The following is a 20,408-nucleotide window of genomic DNA, read 5'->3' as shown; positions in this document are numbered from 1 at the left end:
TTAATGAAGACGGGTATACATGTATTTCACTTTTCAAAATCTAAATATCTTTGCTAAAAATTGCTACAACGTATTTCAAATGCTACAAAAGAAAGTCTAAATTACAAGAGAAAGACATTAAATAAAAGGATAAGGAAGTGATGCACTTCTCACCTAAGTCTGAGCGAAGAGATCGATCTGCTGATTCTTTGGCATACACCTGTTCGTAACTAGATGTGCGATCATCTGAGCATAAATGAAGATCCATTTGCTTGGTATCAAATCGATCTCCTATTTCCATTTCACTCGCATCCAAAGATAACCTATTAATTTTAGGATCAAGTGGAACTCCATCATAGACATTTTCATAACTTGAGAAAACATTCCTTGCCTCCGATGCTAATTTATCTACTTGGAGCTGCAAACCAGGCAATTCTGTAGATGCATTTCTTGTACCCCGTAAAGTTGATTGGTCGGGTGGAAAAGTCTCAGCATTTCTTTCTAGCTCTTCAATAGTATTTCTCTCATCATATATATCCTCTGTGAAAGAAAATTAAAAATGATAAATGATTACAAGTGATATTTTTTTAAAAAGCTATTTTTTTCCCCCCAAAAAGTTTTTTGTTTAACTGTTATAGAAAAGAGTCATGCATGTGATGAAACGAACTATACAGTTACTGTGCACATTGATCTTTGCTACAGATGAATTTGAAATCTTTCCATTAAGTCAAAATATTTAGTGCCCTACATTCAGGTTTACTATATAAGACTAAGAGTACAAATATATCTACCTGAATCATGCGTGACTTGAGAGTTCTCATGCAGAATATTGTCCTCTGCTGATTCAGAGAGGCTATGAGACATTCCTTCTTCCAATTTTATTTCAGATTGTTTTCCCTTTAATGTGGATTGTTCCGCACTTTCAGCATCGTCTCTGCTGTGATCAAAGTCTTTTGCCGGAGAAGTTGCATTTTCATCATTTTCTAGCTTGTCTTGATCACAGATTGATGATGATGACTGAAACATTTTCTCAACCACTTTCTCATCTGTGTTACCTTGGTATTCAGATTCCGAGTGTTGTGTTTCACTGCTTTCAAGACCTAACATTTTTGACAAACTCTCTTGGTCATAAGACATTACGAATTCTTGACTAGTTTCCATATTTGTCTCTTCAAATTGTTCTTCATTGCGAAATTCTCTTGTAGAATCTACTTCTAATTCCACATTAGCTGTTTCGGAGTCCAAATTTTCAATTGACATACTTTTCTTTGGGAGAATAAAATCGTGAGATACAACCGTTTCTTGGCTGTTTTCCTCAAGCGATTCCGTGTCATCTAGACTTGACGACTTTAGAAAGTGATCTTTTTCTCCTGAACTTTCAATAGGAAAATGACTGGTACGCAATGACGTATCAGCTTGGTCCTCCGATTTTTTATGTGTTATTTCTGAAGAGTTTTCTTGTATTCCAAGAGCTTTGGAAAGCATATCTTGATCCTGCGACATGACTAAAGTATATTCTGAAGGAGAGGGAGGGCACTGAATGTCTTTTGGGCTTGTCGAAAGAGAAGTGCTGTCTGTTGTTTTCTCAACCAGCTCATCAGTCTCTTTCATGTCACAAACAGCTAATTCATTTGTTTCCTCTTTATATTTTTGGATATTGTCAATTGCATCTTCAAGTTCTTCAAATTCAAACGTCCGTGTTCCCTCCATATCTACGTCAGTTTCGAGAGTGTATGAGCTTGGGGATAAAGGTCTTTCATCTGTTCCAGTAGGCGTTCCTACATCAGTCTTGTATTGCTTGATGTCTTCTACATGACTTGATTTCATGGTTGAAATATCTTTTTGAGAAGTATCATCAGTGTTAATAGGCATATCTTGGGTTACTTGATCCATTTGGGGTTGGTCATCATTCACATTTTGTTTGTCCTGGGGCTTTGTATCACCTGCCGACTGGCTCAAATCATGAGAAGAAGCATTTGATTGGAAATCGTCTGGAGAATCTTGAAATGATGTTTCTCGTGCCAGAATCCCAGACCTTTTGAATTGCTGCACAGTAATATTATTAGACTCGTCATTAATTGTGATAAATCTCTCAGTTCGATCGATGTACGTTTCATCTGTATCTCCTATGACAGCATCATCTTCAAAACCAGATTCCTTCATTTCTTTCTCCTTGTTTTCATCTGCAATTGATTGGGGTTCTGATTTCAGAGTCTCAGTCGCCCTTGGGACGTTATAAAATGATAGCTTTTGCTCAGTACGATCAATCTCATGCTCTTTTTCTAGCTGTTCCAGAATTTGAGACTCACTAAATGTATCATATACCGTTTCAAGCTTGTCTATCGTCCTTTCAAGTTGTTCAAACTCAAGTAAGTCAGCAGATTTATCTAATGATGTTGTAAAGCTCTGTGTTTGATCTGAACTGTCTATCTGATCTGAATATCCTTCTGAATCAGCCATCATAGCACTTGTATGGTCCGATGTATCCTGAGATATACTTAGTACAGACTCTGATTTCTCTTCTTGAACACCGGACAGTTTTGCACTGAGTTTATGATCGGCCATTTCATCCTCAATCTCAGGGTAATCTTCAAATCCCAAGTTTTCAAAACCACTCTTTTCAACTGCTTCACTCTTGTCGGTTTGGCTTGACTTTAAGAATTCACCTTCAATTTTATCATCAATGCCAACAAGATTAGCAGCTTCCAGGTAGGCATTATCCATGGTTTCAGGTTGGACTAAAGGTTTTGCACTTTGAGTTACCTGTATTTCACTTTCGGTACTTTTGTTATCCTGTTCATCAACGGAAACCATCTCCTCACCAAGTTCAAATCGTCTAAGTTGAAGCTCTTGTAGATCAACATGCTTTCCTTTTAACTCGTTTTCTTCCAAATGTTCTTTTTGTTTCGTTTCCTCTGCTTCTTCTATAGCAGATTTATCGTCACTTTTAGAGGGAGTGTCTTTGATTTGGAGTGGCGCAGTGAAATCATTCTCATCGAAGCCTTGATCAGTTACAAGATTAGTTTCCTGAAAATCATCTCCACTGCATTGTATTTCTTGTGTAAAGTCATCAGAAGCAGAATGTGCAATGAAATCAACAGGTTTTCCTTCCATTTCTGCATCTGCTGTTGAAATGATGTTTTCTTCTATTCGTCCTTGAAATATGGTTGTTGATTCTTCCCTAACACTAACCTCTTCTTCCTCGTCATCTACTGTTCCTGTACTCACTCTTCTATTGACAGCTTGTATAGTTACACCTAGAGCAGGTTCCTGAAAGGATCCCGATGGTTTCTCTTCCTTATTTTGATCTGTCGCATGAAATACGTTTGAATCTAAAACGTCTTCGGGTACTTTCGGTGAAAATTCATCACTTGTTGCATCTAATGAAATTGAAATTCGTTTTGGTCTCTCGACTAGTTCTTCATCGGATAATGAATTGAAAGACAGCTCTTTTTCCTCTGCAATTAGAGATTCTCTTTGTTCTGAAACAACACCATTTTCTGTTTCTGTATCTCTTTGTTTTTCCAAGCTTTTCTCTTTCATAAGTCTTATTTTACCCTCATCTTCTCTGATTTCAAATTTTGCTTTCGGTTTAATTTCCGGTTTTATATCATCTTCAACAATTTCCGATTGTGCTCGTTCTTCTACTGTTGGACAGGAGGTTTGAACTTGAAATTGTATTTCTGGTTCTTCCTGCATTTCAAGATCGCCAAGCTCAGGTATTTCTTTTTCAAAAAAAGTATCACCAAACACATTGGTGCATTCGAATGTCCTATCTACTTTTTCAGGAGTAATCAGTTCCTCTGCAAATATATCAGATTTATCGGATTCAGATTCAAAGGTATCTTTTATACTTTCTTGGTTAGTTGCAAGTAATATACCAGTTTCTGAAGAACTTTGGTTTGAAATCTCAGTTTGGTTATCTTTAATTTTCTGAATGTCTTTTTTGAGCTCTTGGGTACGTGTTTCTTGTTCAATCTTTGCATTTTCTTCCTTTCCAGAAATTTCAAAGTGCTGTGTTAAAGTTTCTTCTGCAGATAAATTCTCGACAGCAGACTCCTGTGTTGGCGTTGTCATTTCTGGCTCCTGCTTAATTATTTCTGTTTCATACAATTGAAACTTTGTTCTTGCTATGTCAGATTCATGAGATTGATCATCTGATAACTTTTGAGAAGAAAGGTGTTCATATTCATGCTTCTCATGAATTGATGTTTTGAACTCTTCTTCAGTATCTGTATCAATTGTATCAATTGATTGCACTAAGGTACTCTCCATTGGTATGCTAATTTCATATTGATCAACAGAATAATCCAGTAATTGTTTAGAAATGGTATCTTTTTCTTTGATTTCTTGATCATATTCATATTTTCTTATTTTATACTCCTCCGTAGATGAAATACTTTCAATATCCTCTTCTTCCAAAGAAGTGGTGCTATCTCTGATGATATCTCTAGTTTCCACAGATGATTCAATGCCAGTTGATGTTGACTTGACCTCTAATACTTTATTGTCAAATTGCACAGTCTTTGTCTCATTGCTTTCTTCAAATTTCTCTAAGGGTTGTTTGAATTCTATAGGACTTTCTATGTCACACGTCTCTGAGCGATCAGCAATCTCTGTTGTATCCTCAGAAAGATCCTCGTCAGACTCAAGTCCACCATCATCAATTGGAATACATGATTTCGATTGCTGTTCTTCAGTGCTTATCTCTTGATGATCAATTTCAGGTTCAGATGAAACAATGGTTTCATCTGGGATGTCTTCAATTTCATCTTTATCCAATAGTTCCCAGTCTTCGTCTGACGTAGCTGATTTTTCAACACTATCCCTATCTGGATGCTCCTTGGTACTGTCTACAAGTTCATACTCATCTTGAGATTCAACCAAGGTCTTCACTGAAATCTCTGATTTTGCATCTTGGTATTGAATATCAGTTATATCTATTTTTTCTTCCTCTGAATGTTCTTGCTTGTCAATAACTTGATATTCATCCAAGCTTTTGACTTGTGCAATGGGTGAAACGATTGTAGCATTTTGTTCTTCTGTACTCAACACTTCAAATTCATTTTCATTGTCATCTGCACCTTGTTCATCTGTATATAGCTTGACAACCGTTACTGATGAGGACTTCAAAACATTTGGTTCCATAGTTTCTTCTGCCTCCAACATTGATTCTTGATCACCTGGTTGATGCAGTAAAACTGATTGTTCACATACGGGTGAAATGTCTCTTTCAGATGTAAAATTTTCCAACTTTTCTAAAGTTTCAACTTCATCTTGTAAATTTGAAAGTTCTGATTTTTCTGCTCTCTGAGATAACATATCTTGATCCATTTCTTCTGCCAGGGTTTCTTCGCGTGCAGATTCTATTTCATCAGTGTATTGCACTTCTTCACTGACTCTTGACATTGTTATGTTATCTAAACTTTCACTTGAAGATGTATACTGTGGTTCAGGTTCTTTCACAATAAATTCACACACCTCTTCTGTAGGAACAACCTGTTCCATCATCGTTGCTTCTTCTAACTTTGAAATATTTGTTTCAATGTCTTCAACTATTCTGGCTACTGGACTTACCGTTTCTATAACAAGCGGCGAAGTTATTTCTTCAGTTATTTCATATTCTTGTGACACTTCCTTATATTCTAATTTGTCAGGTTTTTCAATTTCCTGCGTACCATCTAACAAATGTGAACTCTCGAGAGGGAGTCTGTCATCTCTAGAAGTCTTACTCCCTTCTTGATTAATAAAGGTATTACTTTCACTTGAAGAACTTTCTGAGCGAGTTTTTTCATGACCTTTGGCAGATTTTGTTACACTTTGATCAAGATGAGTTTTTCTGTCTGTTGACGGCTCATCAATAGATGATTGGCTGCTTATTTTTTCGAACACCTCGACCATGTGATGCACTTTAACAGGTTTTGAATCATCATGCACAAACTCATCAACATGCTCCATTTCTTTTGTAACTTCAGTGGTCTTTTCAATTATAACGACTTCCTTCTCAGCAAAACAAGAAGCCGACTGTTCATTTTCTGCTAACACATCAGAATCTTGGAGTGTACTTGTTTGTTTTTGAGAATCTTTTTCAAACATGTGTACAATCTCCGCAACGCTCTTTTGATTTTCTTCCTCCACTTCCTTTAAAGATTCTGAACAATCCATAGCAATTTCCAGAGAAAAGCAGCATTAAAAGATTGAGATTGAGATGTGTTAGAAAGATTGTTAGGATTTTTTAAAAAGTGTACATAAGGTGTATCAAATACTATGCTAATTTTCTAAAAATTAATCAACACGTGTCTCTGTTGGGGAAACATCTACTAGTATATATGCTGAAAAATAAAGGGTAAGTTATTTTCCTATTTTGAGTATCTGTAGCAAAATGCAATTATGTGGCCATCTCAGATTCAAACTGGAAAATATCTCTTGTTTTCATTTTCAAACTTAAATTTTCTTTCTAAATGTTATTAAGTGAAAACATATATTTTTCCTTTGATCATATCTCCAATAATTCTGATATTGTGTCAGAATGAATCTAAATAATCACATAAAAGGTGTAGACAAAATCCATGCTAGACCATCAAGATATGATTCCATTGGAGAGCAGGACACATAACATTCCATACAAGGATTCTGAAAGGTGTGCTATTGATTAGAACAATTCTACAACAGTGACAAACTGGAAAGTGGATTCACGTTCTACCTGCATCATCTTCTATGTCGCTTTCTTCGATCCATAATTCGGTGTCATCTAAAATAATTTTTAAAATATCAAATGTGTATTTAAAAAATAAGCTGTCAGAATCAAGCAAATGGAAATATACTTCTTTTTCATTTTTTAAAAAGAATACAATATCGTGTTTTTTTTAACTAAATGTCCACTCCTTATAATTCATCAGAATAAAGATTTCTGTACAAAAAATTTAAACTTCGGATATTTTAGTATAAATTGCATGATTCCAACACATACAAATGAACCAAATAATAAATTATAAAAATTAAACTGAATGATGGGGAAAAAAGTCTCTACAATAGAAATCAAAACACCTCATGCGGAATAGAACAATGTCACTAGTCAATAGAAATTCAAAAGCTGAAAACTGACGAAAAGAAAATGCGGATTCTAAGACCAAGGTTAAATAAAAGGAACAAAGAAACAAAAAACGTGGCTTTACATAAAAGGACAGAATATAATGGAGAAGAAAACAATTTCATTTCCTCTTAACATGATGAAAGTCCACGTAAAGTTCTGCCAAAGACTGTCCCAAATATGAGCAATTACCCAAGTGACAACATCAAATATGCAGTTACTGAGTATGAAAGGACGTAATACAAATGACCACTCCACTGAAATACAACTACCCCATCTTTCTAACCTGGAGACGACTTATATCCGAAATAAGCCAAGTGGTCGTCGCCTTCACTGACGGGTTTAGAATTGTCTTCGGTAATAGTTATTACAGGTGTTTCTATCTCCGAAAAAACTGAAATCAAAACGGGCACAACAAATGCATTTGCAACATTATGTCAGTCAAGCCATGACGTCAACATAGTTTAAATGTCATTTTTAAAGGTCGAGGTACAATGTATTACCGCGGTAGTCTAGTCTATTATAGATATCATTTCGTGCATTTGTAGGTTCTACATCTATACGAAATCTATTATATAATAAAAATCTATAAAATAATATTTGGTGGAACTGTTTTGCCAGTTCCGTACATAGTAAAATTCCGTTTGTATAAGCCTTCCATATCGACAAAAAAATCACTGCACTCCAACTTCATGCAAATACTTAGTGAAAAATATACACTTCTTACGCAGAATTGCATGCGCGATATTATCACTGCAAAAATCTTGAAAATAATATTTTTGTGATTCTAATGTGAATTTGATATGAGTTAGACTTAGTTAAAACATTAGTTGGGTTGTTGGGGTCAAATGAATGGTGCAGTTTGCATTCGCCATACAAAGCTACCTTCGTCATCGTACTCAGGGGAATCATAAATCAGGTCTGGTTGTCCGGGGTCGTACGTCACTTTTTTCACGACTCGTTTTACAAGCCCTGTTTCTTCTAACTCTTTAGGTTCGCCGCCTGAGCAAATGTAATTCGATTAGATTTTTTTTTACGAAAATTAAAAGCAATTCAGAATTGCAAATCAAATTAAACATAAATGAAAAAACTTTATATAAATATATATTTTTACAGACATGCATCGTCCAAAGAGAACATTGCTCATGCCGACAGATTTCTACTTGTGCATCAGGCGAACCTGCCTTTTATTAGTTACCCATATGCAATATAAACAAATCTTACTCACCTTTGCACCTCTGCAAGACTCGTTCAAGTATCACTGTTAATACTTACTTTTCCTGTTTTTCTTGGGCTAAATTTTCCAGACAAAGCGTCTTACCTGTTCCAAAAGTGCTCGAGGTAATTGTCTGTTTGGTAAATTGTCTAGTGGTGACCGTTGTTCCACTTTGACATTCTTCGTCAATTCTGTCTAAGTCCTGTACGTCAATTTCCTCATCGTCGTCATCGTCTTCGCTATATTCACTAGAGCTTGTGGTGGTATCATCACCTTCGACAAAAGCTGTTTCAGTACCAGGAATGATGGCCTCAACCTCATATTCGTCTTCTTCTAAGTTTCCGCTATCATCGAAAGATTGGTGGTAAGTCTTGACATTGCTGACCATCCTGTTCATAATCATCCTTTTCCTTACAACTTTTCCATCATCTTGAGTCACCTCTACCTCCTCCACCTTTGTAATAGGCTTTGCTGGCTCTTCAAAAACTTCAATTACATCTTCTTTAGCTTTTCCTGGTACTGCCACGTCACCTTCGAAAATTTCCTCCTCTTCACCGCTTTCCGAAATCAATGTACGTTTAATATGCTTTAGTGACTGGCGTCGAGTACGACTTATCCTATGAACTGTTCCATCGTCAAGCACCTCTTCGTCTTCTTCATATTTTACATCTTCTACCTCTGGGCCCTCTTCTTCCACGAGTTCCATACTTTCTTGTTCTCCATTATCGCCTTTGTTGGAATCCCCGGATTTATATCTCTTACGTATGACTTTAGATCCATCTGCTAAGACTTCTTCTTTGGTCGATGCTTCTTCTTCAACGAGTTCGCTTTCAAAGACTGGAATGCAAGATTGATACGACGACATTGACCTTGAACCATGCAGTTAAAATAACATATGCCCCTAACAAGTGCGTTCATGAATAATTGAAAAGCAAGCAAATAACGAAACTTGAAGAAGAGATAAAGAAACTAGAACAGAAATCAAATTTAAAAAAAAATAATCAGGCTATAACATCTAGTATGAAATGACGCAAACTCATTCAGGATACACAGAAATAGGTACTTAAGAGCTCTTCTCCCTATGATGGAGAGAACTTCGAAGCAAAAAGCAGGATATGCTTATACTCAATATATGACTCAGTACAGCGTATAAATGAATACTAAATAAGTTTAAATAAAAAAACATTTACGTTTTGCAGTCTACATGACAAGGCATTTGCCTGTAAAAGAATAATGTTTATTTTTTCTCTAACGCACCAGAATAATTTGCATCATTTCAACTTCCGTTTTGAAGACAATTCTTCACCAGAATTTCTAAATTTAACATTGCAATATCTTTTTACTAGTAAATACTGGCATGAACAAAATATGACTGGCCTATTTATAAAATTGTGTACTCACACCTTATGTATTTTCCGCGTATATATAATTCCATTGAAGTAATTCTTTAAACTGCGCATTATTTATAGATTAAAAATTAACATCCGGGTTTTAACTAGGCCTTATTGATAACACTGCTTGATAAAGGACATTTAATTATAGTACCTGGCCAACTTTTTCGGTATCTTTGCTGGGGTTAAAAGGCATATTTATTATTTCAAGGTATCAAGTCAAACACAACCTCCAAAGCATAGATGGTGGTGGTTTAGTTGAGACTAAATCATGCTCTTTTTTAGAGTGGAATAATTTTGGGGGAAACGGAATAATGCACCATGTGGTTTCAGAAGTCAATATGTATGACGTTTTAATAAAATATATAGCATAGTCACTATTAAAAACTTTTACAGTTTCAAGATTTAATTATTCGGGGTCAAAAAGGTAAATAAGAATGTTTCTAATAACATGTTTTGCATTGCTTGATTAACTTTTATGTTTCAAATTTTCGGGATTTGACAAACGTTTCATCACATGGTTTTAAAAGCTAATATATCATAATATTTCACATTCCCGTAGCTACTAGTACCCTTTTGAAGAACTTGCATGACATGTTTCAATATATTTAATAGGATTAATTCTTCAATTTTAAGTATTATACACAGTTTAAAAAATAATTATCATCTGTCAAGAATGTAAAAATTATGAATGAAATAATTTTTGCATTGACTGATATCGGGAACTACACGAGGAACTTAAAATTTCGTAAGTAGCAATGTTCATGTTCACATGTGAATTGAAAGATATCCCCTTAACTGCCTGATACCACACTATAGAGAGGTCCATGGGCCACAACGCTCACCTGAATCATCCTAATCTTCCTGTACTTCAATACAAGATTAAACTAGAAGTACTGTGAACACTGAGCTCACAAAATGATACCCTCCTCCTATAAATTAGTATAATGACAAAGTGCATTTAATGGAAATATGTAAATAAGATTCTGTGAAAGTTCACTTGAATTTCATTAAGGGGTTTATGAGGAGTTAAGTTAACATGTTATCCCTATATCAAATATAAGGCTATCTTTGAAAATTTGTTCGCCCACTCCCTGTCGATGTAGTGAAAACGGCCCGACTTTTTCTATCCTTCAGGAAATTCATTCCAAACTTTCCTCATTCCATTCATAATTAATTAAACTTCATTTGAATTTAAAATTTTCCCCCATCTGTCTACTTTTTAAAATTCAGAGTGGGAAAAGGGCAAGCAATTTTTTAAGATGACCTAAATTCAAAGATCGTCTTGTTATGGGAAACTCCAAATAGTTGTCCGATCAAAACGTTAAAAAGGAGATTCCCTTGGCACTACCTCTAATGTTACAGAAAGAATGGCAGTGTCCCATGTTTTGATATAGAAAACAAAAATAAGATTTCTCATTGAAAAGTAAATTAAAACAATACTACTATATAATTATCTGCGAGTCTCATTAAATATATTATGCTGTGGTACAGGAGGGGGGTTGCAGATAAGGGGTGCCTACCCCATGAGAAATGGACAGACTGACACCCCATCAGTCTCAATTTTCACGACAGGGTATTAAAAAGTTATTTTCCATCTTTAAACCAAATTCTTCTCCTCATTGTAGCCCCGACTTAGTCTAGAAGGGTTGTGACTTATTACCTAATATGACATATCCTGGGCATGCTGCAGTATCATCAAGATGAACATGACCTTAATGTTCCACAGAAGTAACCACTATTTGTAAACTGCTCCCTGATTTAAGCCTTACTATAAACCTATGATTCAATTTTTGAAGAAAAATTGAAAACTTTATAATGCAACACTCGTCCTTTTGTTTAAGATGTTTCAAAATAAAATTTTCTTCCTTCCAAGCACCTACCTAATCCCACCTCTGACATTTCCTGGGGCCCAAATTGTAGGTCTGATTACTGATTGTATTATTTGTGGATATGTATTTTAAAATTTTTATATCAATCAGTCCATTTTTAGTATCCTCACATTTTTCCATTCTAAAATGATCACCCCCTTACTGTGGTCCAAATTTACCGCAGGAGCCACCATGACTTGTATGCACTACCTGTGAATGCGTGAAAATCAAGTAATATCCCTAAAAATGCCCTATTAACTGTTCCTTAAACTTATATCACCAATTGTTTGCCACTTCCCAATCTTTACAAATTCTTAAACTCCCTACCCCCCTCTCCCCGTTACAATGTCAATCTTTTAGGGAAAAATCCATTGAATCTCCTTCATCCAAGGGAGGATGGCAAATTTGAATAAAATTTCCCAAATGATTCTGGAGAGGATGAAATTGTGAAAGATTTAGGAAATAATAAAAAATTTTAATCAGTAACATTCACCTGAGTATTTGACTAAAGTGAGATAAAAATTAATATTAATTCTACTTCCTTTAACATCCTCAGACGACTCGTTTCCAGGACAGCAATGCTCATGAATGCCTGCATTCTCTTCGCATCAAATCGATGAAATCAACAAATGGAACGGAATAAACTACCCATTGACTGGCTTTTAAATATTCTCTAGGGAGTTCTAGACCTGTTTAGTTTGAGTATTTGAAAAATGTCTAAGCCCATGTCCATACAAATGGTTTAACGAATTTTGCCTGGTTAATTCTTACTTAAAATTCTAATTTCATGTAACCTTGCCATTGATTATCATGTTTGTAGGGAAAAAACTATAATGCCAGACATGTACTTGTATAATCTATCAAATATATGTCCATTATCTTGACATGGCATCTACATGTATATGTGGTTTGTGAGGTGAATTTAGAAACAAAGGATAACATATCAATGCTATCAGTCATGCCTACACATGCAATGGTATATCGACATTTTGTCTATATGCAAACCTAACTTTTTCATCAAAGTGAGTGTGAATATTCCTTACGATTCACTGAAGATATGTTTACCTTCTTGTTGCTGCAAGGATGACATTCGTTTCAAACGCTTTGCAGTATCAGTGAAAGGTACTCCATCACCTGAGTCCTTTTCAGGTGAGGATGCTGTTTCTTCAAGTGGAGATTGGCTTTTACGTTTTTCTTCCTGTGGACGAACTTGGGTCTGCTCTTTTGGTGGCACCTCTTCATATCGTTCAGTCCTTTCAATTGATCCTTCTCTGAAATCAGCCAGGGGTTTTTCAGTTTTGCTTTCCCTAGTATCCGTGCTTGGCTCCTTAAATGAGCCTTCTCTAATTGCCTCTTTTTGTTTCTTTTCTTCATCATCACTACTACTGGAAGAAGAGGAAGAGGAAGAGGTTTCTTTGCCCTCCTCTTTAGGGGGAGCTGGTGCCTGAACAATTTGTTTCTCAACGTCTGAATCTGCTATTGGTTTTGGTTCCTCTCCAGTTTTCTTGACATCATCAGGAAGCATTTTGAGTCCTTCTTCAATGGTATCTTGGGCAGTCAATGAAGGTTTATATACTTTTACTGGAACATCACCACCACCTTTTTCCTGCTTATCATGTGCTACAGACTTCCCATCCTTGAATTCAGTACCAGGCTTTTCTACAAACTGAAATTCTTCCATTCTGTCAGTTTTTGGTGTAGTGGGACCAGGAGATTTAACATCAGATGATTCAGATTCAGCTCTCTTAGAGGGTGTTTCTTGACTTTCATCTTCATTTGATGAAGATGATGAAGAAGATGATGAGCTAGGAAGTTCTTCCTCTTTGAAATGAACATGACTAGTCTTAGGTTGACGGCTACCAGCATCTTGCAGTGATGACTTTGGCTTCACAGGCTCTTTCTCAGGAAGCTCTTCCATACTTTCTAAATTATCCTCAACATCAGAGAGGGAAGAAGAAGACAATGAATCTGTCCTCTTTCTTTTCCTCTCATCTGAAGTTTGTCGACCTACAACAGGTCTGTTACTTCCTGCATCTGGAGCAGCTGAGGGTAAAGGTGCAATATTAAATTCTCCTTCAGTGTCTGAACTCACAATGGATGAAACATCAGACTCATTACCACTTTTCTCTGTCTTCTCCTTTTCATACAGATCAGTTTTTAAACTTTCCACAAGCCTTTCCATATCTGGTTCCTTCTGGTCTGACACACTTGGCAAACCAGTATCAACATCAGATTCCATGATTTGCATTGTTGTTTGTTTAGCAGCAGACTCAGTTGTCTGCACCTTCTGTGAATCAAGAACTTCCTCTGCCATTTCTGAAAATTGAAGGTGCAACAGCAATTTAGCATACGGGTGAGGAGATGGTTAATGTTCAGTTGCTACATGGGATGCAACTAGCTGAGTTAGAAGAAGCCAGACATACACTCTGCAATAGCTTGGAACAGCAACCAGTTAGTCAAAACTCCGAATAAATATACATGTTATAAGGAAAGACATGGACAAGATGACAATGAAGGTTAAAGTACCCTTGGTCACACATGATGTGGGGGTAAAAGTGAAATCCTTGATACCTATCTCCAAGGACTGATGTCAGTCTCTACATAATTATAAAACCTAAGGATGGACGATTTCTTTGCAAAGGATATACATGTATTTCTATCAAACATGAGGATCAAGAGGATGAGGATTATAGAAGTAATGTGTTCCTCTACTTCATGCAGATCAAGTGGAGAGAAAATGTCACGACACTTGGCTGCATTTTAAAATGACTGAAGAAAGATGCCATGCCAAAAGTTATTGCTTTTGATCCATGTTGTAGAAAATATGAATAAAATCCTATCTAGATGAACTGTTAAAGATTCACGTTTTTCTTTTTTAATGTTACTTTAGATACACCATTTATGTATTGTTACTTGGTGAATAAAGAAATGTGATTGAAAGAAAAAGATCTGATGATTTAGTGCCAAAAAAAAAATAAAAAAATAAATAAAGCTGCATGCAGAAACAGGTGAAAACCAAATAAATAGAAAAAAAGAGCACAGCTACTGACAAAATTTTGCTCTGATAATTTATGCATCTTATAATTTCCGACAGATTTTTTTAGGCTGGAGAAATCACAGATTATGGGGTATCAACTTACAAATTCAAAAATCTTAACCAAACAAAAAGAAATTTCACCAAACAATTGCCAGAAAATTCTCAAAATCAAGATAAATTTATTGAAAAAAAAAATTCTATCTTAAACTAAAAACTAAAAGTGAGAATATAGCATTGTTCTCCAATTCATATTTTTCCACATTTTATCCCATCAAATTTTATACAAGATATGACTAGTTTCAAAATCGGTTAAAGCTCTACAAAAGTTATAGCATACAATTTTTTCGGGGAGGACAAAGCAACAACAATGGTTATTTTAAATACATTTAAAAGTGTTAAAATCAGACCAAGGACCATGCAATCAAAATTTTCAGACTCTTTCCAAATTTATCTAAGAAAAACTTTTTTTTCCAGAACAAAGCTGCATATATATATATTTCACACAAAAATAGCAATATGATTAATCAAGTGCAGCAGAAAAAAAGAAACAAAAAAATTTTAAAACAAAGACAGAGACAAGACTATAGGGATTTTTGTGTGTGGTGTTACGATGTGTAGGAAGTGGGTGTCACTGGAACATTGTCTGAGATCTAGAACTCCAAACCATTATCAAACCGATCATGTGATTTCACCAGCATAATGACAAAACATTATTTGTCGAAGTTACACTTTCACTTTTCGTTTTTAAAACATTTATTGAGCAATATCTTGTCAACCATGGTGAAGCAAACAACTTGAAAACAAAGGAAGTCAAAAAACAAGCTCATTTTTTTTATTTTACACTAAATCCAAATTTTATTGCATCACAACATTAGTGCAATTAAGCATTTTTTGACAAAGTTGGTGAACATAAATTGAAAGAAGATAAATGAATTCTCCATAAGAAAGCAGAATAGCTAAATAAGAAATCCTTTTCAAGCATGCATAAATAATTAAATCTCTACAACTTGATAAATCTGGACAAGTTCTAATACATGTATATAAATAGTAACAATTAACAAGTTTTCAACTGCTTCAACCTTTAAGCATTCTAATAATATCAAGTATGCATAAAACATATATAGATATATTATCTATAAAAATTTAGCTGCACATACATGAGTAGCAATATAATAAAACTGCAATAAAACATGTAGAGTATTATAAAATCATCTCCAAATATTCTGAGATTCCTGAAGATAAAATTGCAAAAAGGTTGTTGCTACAGCTGAAATCTGTTAAACTTTACTCATATAAAGAGAAGTCTTTAGAGGAAACAGTATGGTTTCAGTCTGAAATTGTTATCATTTTAGTAGTGACTCATACAAAATATACAGTGATTTTCATACACTTGACTAAAATTTGTGGAGCTACATGTTTTTTTAAAATGGCAGAGATTTCAAATGTATCAAATTGCTAGCAAATATTGCACACTCTACACTAGCAGGTTACATCTGCAAGTTATTTTATAAACTAGCTACATCTTTAAATTATATAAAATAATTTCACATATAAGGACTATCTAAAGAAGTATGAAAATAAAAAATGTTCTTTCAATTCATTTCAAATTCAGAATTTTTAAACAAGATTCCTAGTCATGGAATATTTTTAGAATTCCTGAGAATGATTAGTCCAAACATTCTATACATTTGAAATATCTTGACATCCGAAATATAGAAAAGTACCATTTCAAATCCAGGGTCTGGTTTTAATTTTAACTTTTAATAAAAAGTGCTAGACCTAGAAAATAAATGCTTTTCTGAACGGGTTTAATTATGGAACATGCATTTTTTCTTAGAGTTGATTTAATAAAAAACACTCCAATCTTGTTTAACCAAATACAGAACAAAGAGTAAAAGAGAGGTTTGGGTTGGAATTTGAAATGGCAGCAATTCAATTGCACTCTGTGACATGTATATATAATCATACTGGTTGTCTATGCATAGACAGATGTTGCTTATAACCACATAAGACTGACAAATTACACACCCGTTTCCCCGGGGTGTTCTTGGGGTTCTTCTGTGGTCGAAAGTCGAGCAGCCAATTCACCGACCGCAGCCTGCTGGGCCCGGGACTCCTCTGAAAGACGAGGGGAAAAAATGTCATAAAATCTACGTCTCATTTACAGAAATAAAATTAGTAAATCTGTATGTTAATTGCAAAGAAAAATACCTGTACATTTATGCATAGAGTACTTTCATATTTTAATAAGTGAAAAAAAAATAAATATCAACAGGTAGAGTTAAGTCCACTAAAAGAATGTTAAAATTCAACTAGCTGCATAGATTGAAAAGTGAGAAATAAAAACCATATATATAATTTATAAATAGATAATTTATACAACACAGAAACATGCATTGTAATCACATGCTCTCAGATCAAGAATGAATAAAATGAGAAAAGATATGTGTGTTAGTACCATTGAAAGTGTACCCAGATCCTATGTACAGATAGAGAAGGGATATATTTAGGTCATTATATTCAGCACCAAAGAAGTGCTAGGAAGAAAATAGAATAGTTTTATAGAAAACAACTAAACCTGTAATAGGAAAAACAACATGTGTATCTGTAATTTAAAATTTGCAACTAAAAAAAACAGCTAAAGCTTGCAAGGAGAACTGAAGCAGTTTCCTTCCTTAAAAAGTTTGGAAGGAAGTCTCTGAAAAACACACTGAAAGCCTCCACAGACAATGTGGAATACCTCCTAAAACTTCAAATTTCTCGGTTTGACCTTCAGGAGTGATGATGGTTGTTTTACGGACGGTCCTCCATGTTACACCATCATCAGACTCCTGAAAGGTCTCCTCAATAATTGTCTCCTCCTTCTCTTCCTCCTCCTCCTCCTCTGGTTCATCTTCCTCGTGAACAGATTGTTCAACTGCATCCTCAATCTCATGAACCAGTTGTTCTTGTTCTAAGTTTGAGCATTAAAGGAAGCTTTAGTACTTTTGAAATACATTTTATGGATTTGAGCCGAAATTTCAATATTGGATATTCTTTTTTATTCATTTTGCTGTGTATGTAGCTAAAAAGGTTTAATTAAAGGTAGAAGAGTGCACTGGAGAATATTTTTAGTTCCAAATTCTTAAAACAATTACAGGGAATATATTTTTAGTTATTGTAGATGCAAAAATATTTCTTTAAAGATTTTTAAAGGTTAGTGGTTTCGTGATATTTAAGTTCGTATTCAAAATTAGTTTTTTCCTTAGAATTCTGTCATTTCTATCAAATTATAAACAAATAATGAAATTAGAAACCAGGAAATCAACTTATAATGATATAACTTTAAGGTATAGAACCATAACATCTTTAACTAAAATTCTCAAATTCCAAAGTATTAAAAAAAATTAAGCAGTACTTAATGATAACATTTGAGTCTCACATTAAACTAGGGCTGGTGTTGATTATGCCCTTTCCTTCACTAAGTTCAACAGATTTTATTGTTCCAGAAACATTTTACAGGAAATTCTCTGCCAATTTATTATTATTATGTCTTCTATACTGTAAACGTTTTACATTTGGCTGTGTATTCTTTTTAGCGCCTTTGGCGGAAAGAAACTTCCGCTAAATCAAGTACAACGCCAAATGTCTTGCACATATACTCCTAAATAAGAACATTAAGAAATGCGCTAAATCAAATCTACACTAACTTGTTCAAAAGTCAGTTTCCGCCAAATATCGTACACGCCAAATATAATACATTTACAGTATGTTAACCACAAACTAGAATGGTATGTCCTAAAAGTTTCCATGGTAACCATTTGGACAAAGCAAGACCCTGTTTTTATACTTTTAAAGTCTTGTGTAGATCACAAACATATTCATGTACTTATTTATGAAAATGAATTTATGAAAGATGAATGCAATATAATAACACTTGAATTACTGTAAATCACTAAGGCCATAAATTCACATCTAACATTCAAAACTTGCACATCTAAACCAGTCACATCCATAAACTATGCTCAAACAATATGCTTCCAGTCATTCCTCTAATGCATTTCATTATCCCACTAAGCAAGATATACTATGAAAAATGCACACACAACAATCCACTTCATATATCATTCTAATGGAAAGCAGCATGATCCTTACTTTAACTTCATATTAACTCAATATATTAAAGTTAAGCATTAAAATTCTAAAGCAATGACTAAGAATTTAGATGTGTTAATTATTATATAGAGAATTTACTGTATTATACACCAGTGCTGAATAATTATTGCATCAAATATTATTTTTGAAACAGTGACGGTTAAAGGTCAAGCTTTTGTATTAGAGGGTCAAACCTTTAGTTAAAAGAATTAGGCATATTGTTTCTAAAAGTTAGAACAAATTTTATGAACACCACTCCATCATATTATACTATACAGAGTGTGGTATATCTATAATGAATACAATAACAAGGGAACAACAAGTTAATACCTGTGTCTGCCCCTCCTCTGTACTAAGACAGCTTTACCAATACTTTAACCCCCTCCCCCCCCCCAAAAAAAAAAAAGAATTCTTGAGAACCAAATTCAAAATTCCCAAACAATTAAGCAGCACTTTTAACCATCAATTTACCCAGAGGAGATTTGTTTCTCTGACTTAGAAGTGTAATGTACCCAAAACACAATATCTTACTTTTAACTGAAATTAAATGATACAAAGCACAAAAAAAATAGCACTTAGTAAAATTCAAAAACATGTTTCAAATTGCCATTTTGTCATGCTTTGTGCAGCAGGAGTAGGCAGACACATTCCATGAGTGTTGATAGTACCTGGTACAAACTCTCCCTCCACGGGGCTAGGAGGTGGGGTCCTAGTGCCCTCCTCATCTGTAAACAGTCAATAGTGGACAAATGCAGAAAGGTGTATAGGCACCAATTAGTTTTTTTTTCAAAACTACTTCTAACAAATGCTACAAAACCATTTCTTTGACCATCAATTAGTTTGTGTCTATTCCTAACAAATACTACAAAAACCACAGAGAGTCTAGGGTTTCTTAGACAGTATTTAGTAAATGTGCCCCTTTCTTAAAACCTTCAAAAATGTATGCAAGATTTAATAAGAGAAATAACTCTCATTTAAAAAATCAAGTTGAAAGACCATTTCTATATGTTGAATTTTTGTGTATTTTGATTATAAATGATTTTTTTTAACGTTTTTTTTTTGTTCTGAAATATGAGTGATCAGTTTGATGAAGAATCTTAAGAAATATTTTTACTTGCATATGACCTGGGTAGTTGATAATATCTAGACAATAAAATATCCTGACACCCAAAATAATTGGATCTGTTATATAGCATGTGCAGATCAATTTTTTTTTTTTTAAAGATCTTCAAGTGCTACGTGGTTTTTCTACATAGTAAGGAATTCATGAGAATATTCATGCACAGAATCCAAAGCTAAATGATTCATCTCAAGATATCTAAAACAAACATCATATGCTGAAGAAGAGTATAATGAGAAAAGGAAATGTGCATGGTCAGGCCATACCAATGTGTGTTTGGAAAATCTTTATGTGAATGCTTTTTTTTCATTATCAATCAATATTTTTCAAGCTGTGAACATAAAGTATGTATTTTGATGATGAAGGTGAGACTTTTTTTTCCATTCTGCTCTCTTTACCAATGAAGCTGTGACTCGATCAATATAAAATTTTACTTGAAAGTCAACATGCTGGTCAAGTGCCAAATATTTAAAGCCAACATTGAGATGAAATGAAAATAGCCACTTGGTTTAGTACTAGTAAATGACAATTTTACATTTTACTTCCTCCTATTTAATGTCATTGTATGAC

The 20,408-nt window shown here is 34.4% G+C and overlaps 2 protein-coding genes across 34 annotated transcripts in view; one reads left to right on the top strand and one right to left on the bottom strand.

The window, feature by feature from the left end:
* The window catches only part of LOC134242872 (serine/threonine-protein kinase SBK1-like), a 444,928-nt gene that overhangs the window by 29,303 nt on the left and 395,217 nt on the right, over positions 1 to 20,408 (top strand). The gene's annotated exons all lie outside the window — the stretch shown is intronic.
* Positions 1 to 20,408, bottom strand: part of LOC134242868 (ankyrin-2-like) — a 98,964-nt gene that overhangs the window by 11,613 nt on the left and 66,943 nt on the right. For 21 of the 33 annotated variants that reach the window (XM_062725046.1, XM_062725044.1, XM_062725048.1 and 18 more), the window contains 8 exons: positions 19,387 to 19,443; positions 17,325 to 17,537; positions 16,613 to 16,702; positions 12,613 to 13,863; positions 8,391 to 9,122; positions 7,955 to 8,071; positions 6,683 to 6,730; positions 154 to 519 (listed from right to left, as the gene is read on the bottom strand). In XM_062725046.1, the coding sequence (XP_062581030.1) occupies positions 154 to 519; positions 6,683 to 6,730; positions 7,955 to 8,071; positions 8,391 to 9,122; positions 12,613 to 13,863; positions 16,613 to 16,702; positions 17,325 to 17,537; positions 19,387 to 19,443 (2,874 nt within the window). Of the gene's footprint in view, positions 1 to 153; positions 520 to 770; positions 6,656 to 6,682; positions 6,731 to 7,954; positions 8,072 to 8,390; positions 9,123 to 12,612; positions 13,864 to 16,612; positions 16,703 to 17,324; positions 17,538 to 19,386; positions 19,444 to 20,408 lie in introns of those variants that run through there. The other 12 variants (XM_062725037.1, XM_062725040.1, XM_062725065.1 and 9 more) reach the window with 10 other exon arrangements.

Source organism: Saccostrea cucullata, unplaced genomic scaffold, assembly GCF_032062105.1.
Source record: "Saccostrea cucullata isolate Sc308-1 unplaced genomic scaffold, CSIRO_AGI_Scuc_v1 ctg191, whole genome shotgun sequence".
Lineage (NCBI taxonomy): Eukaryota > Metazoa > Mollusca > Bivalvia > Ostreida > Ostreidae > Saccostrea > Saccostrea cuccullata.
This window is presented reverse-complemented; position numbering and strand designations above follow the sequence as displayed.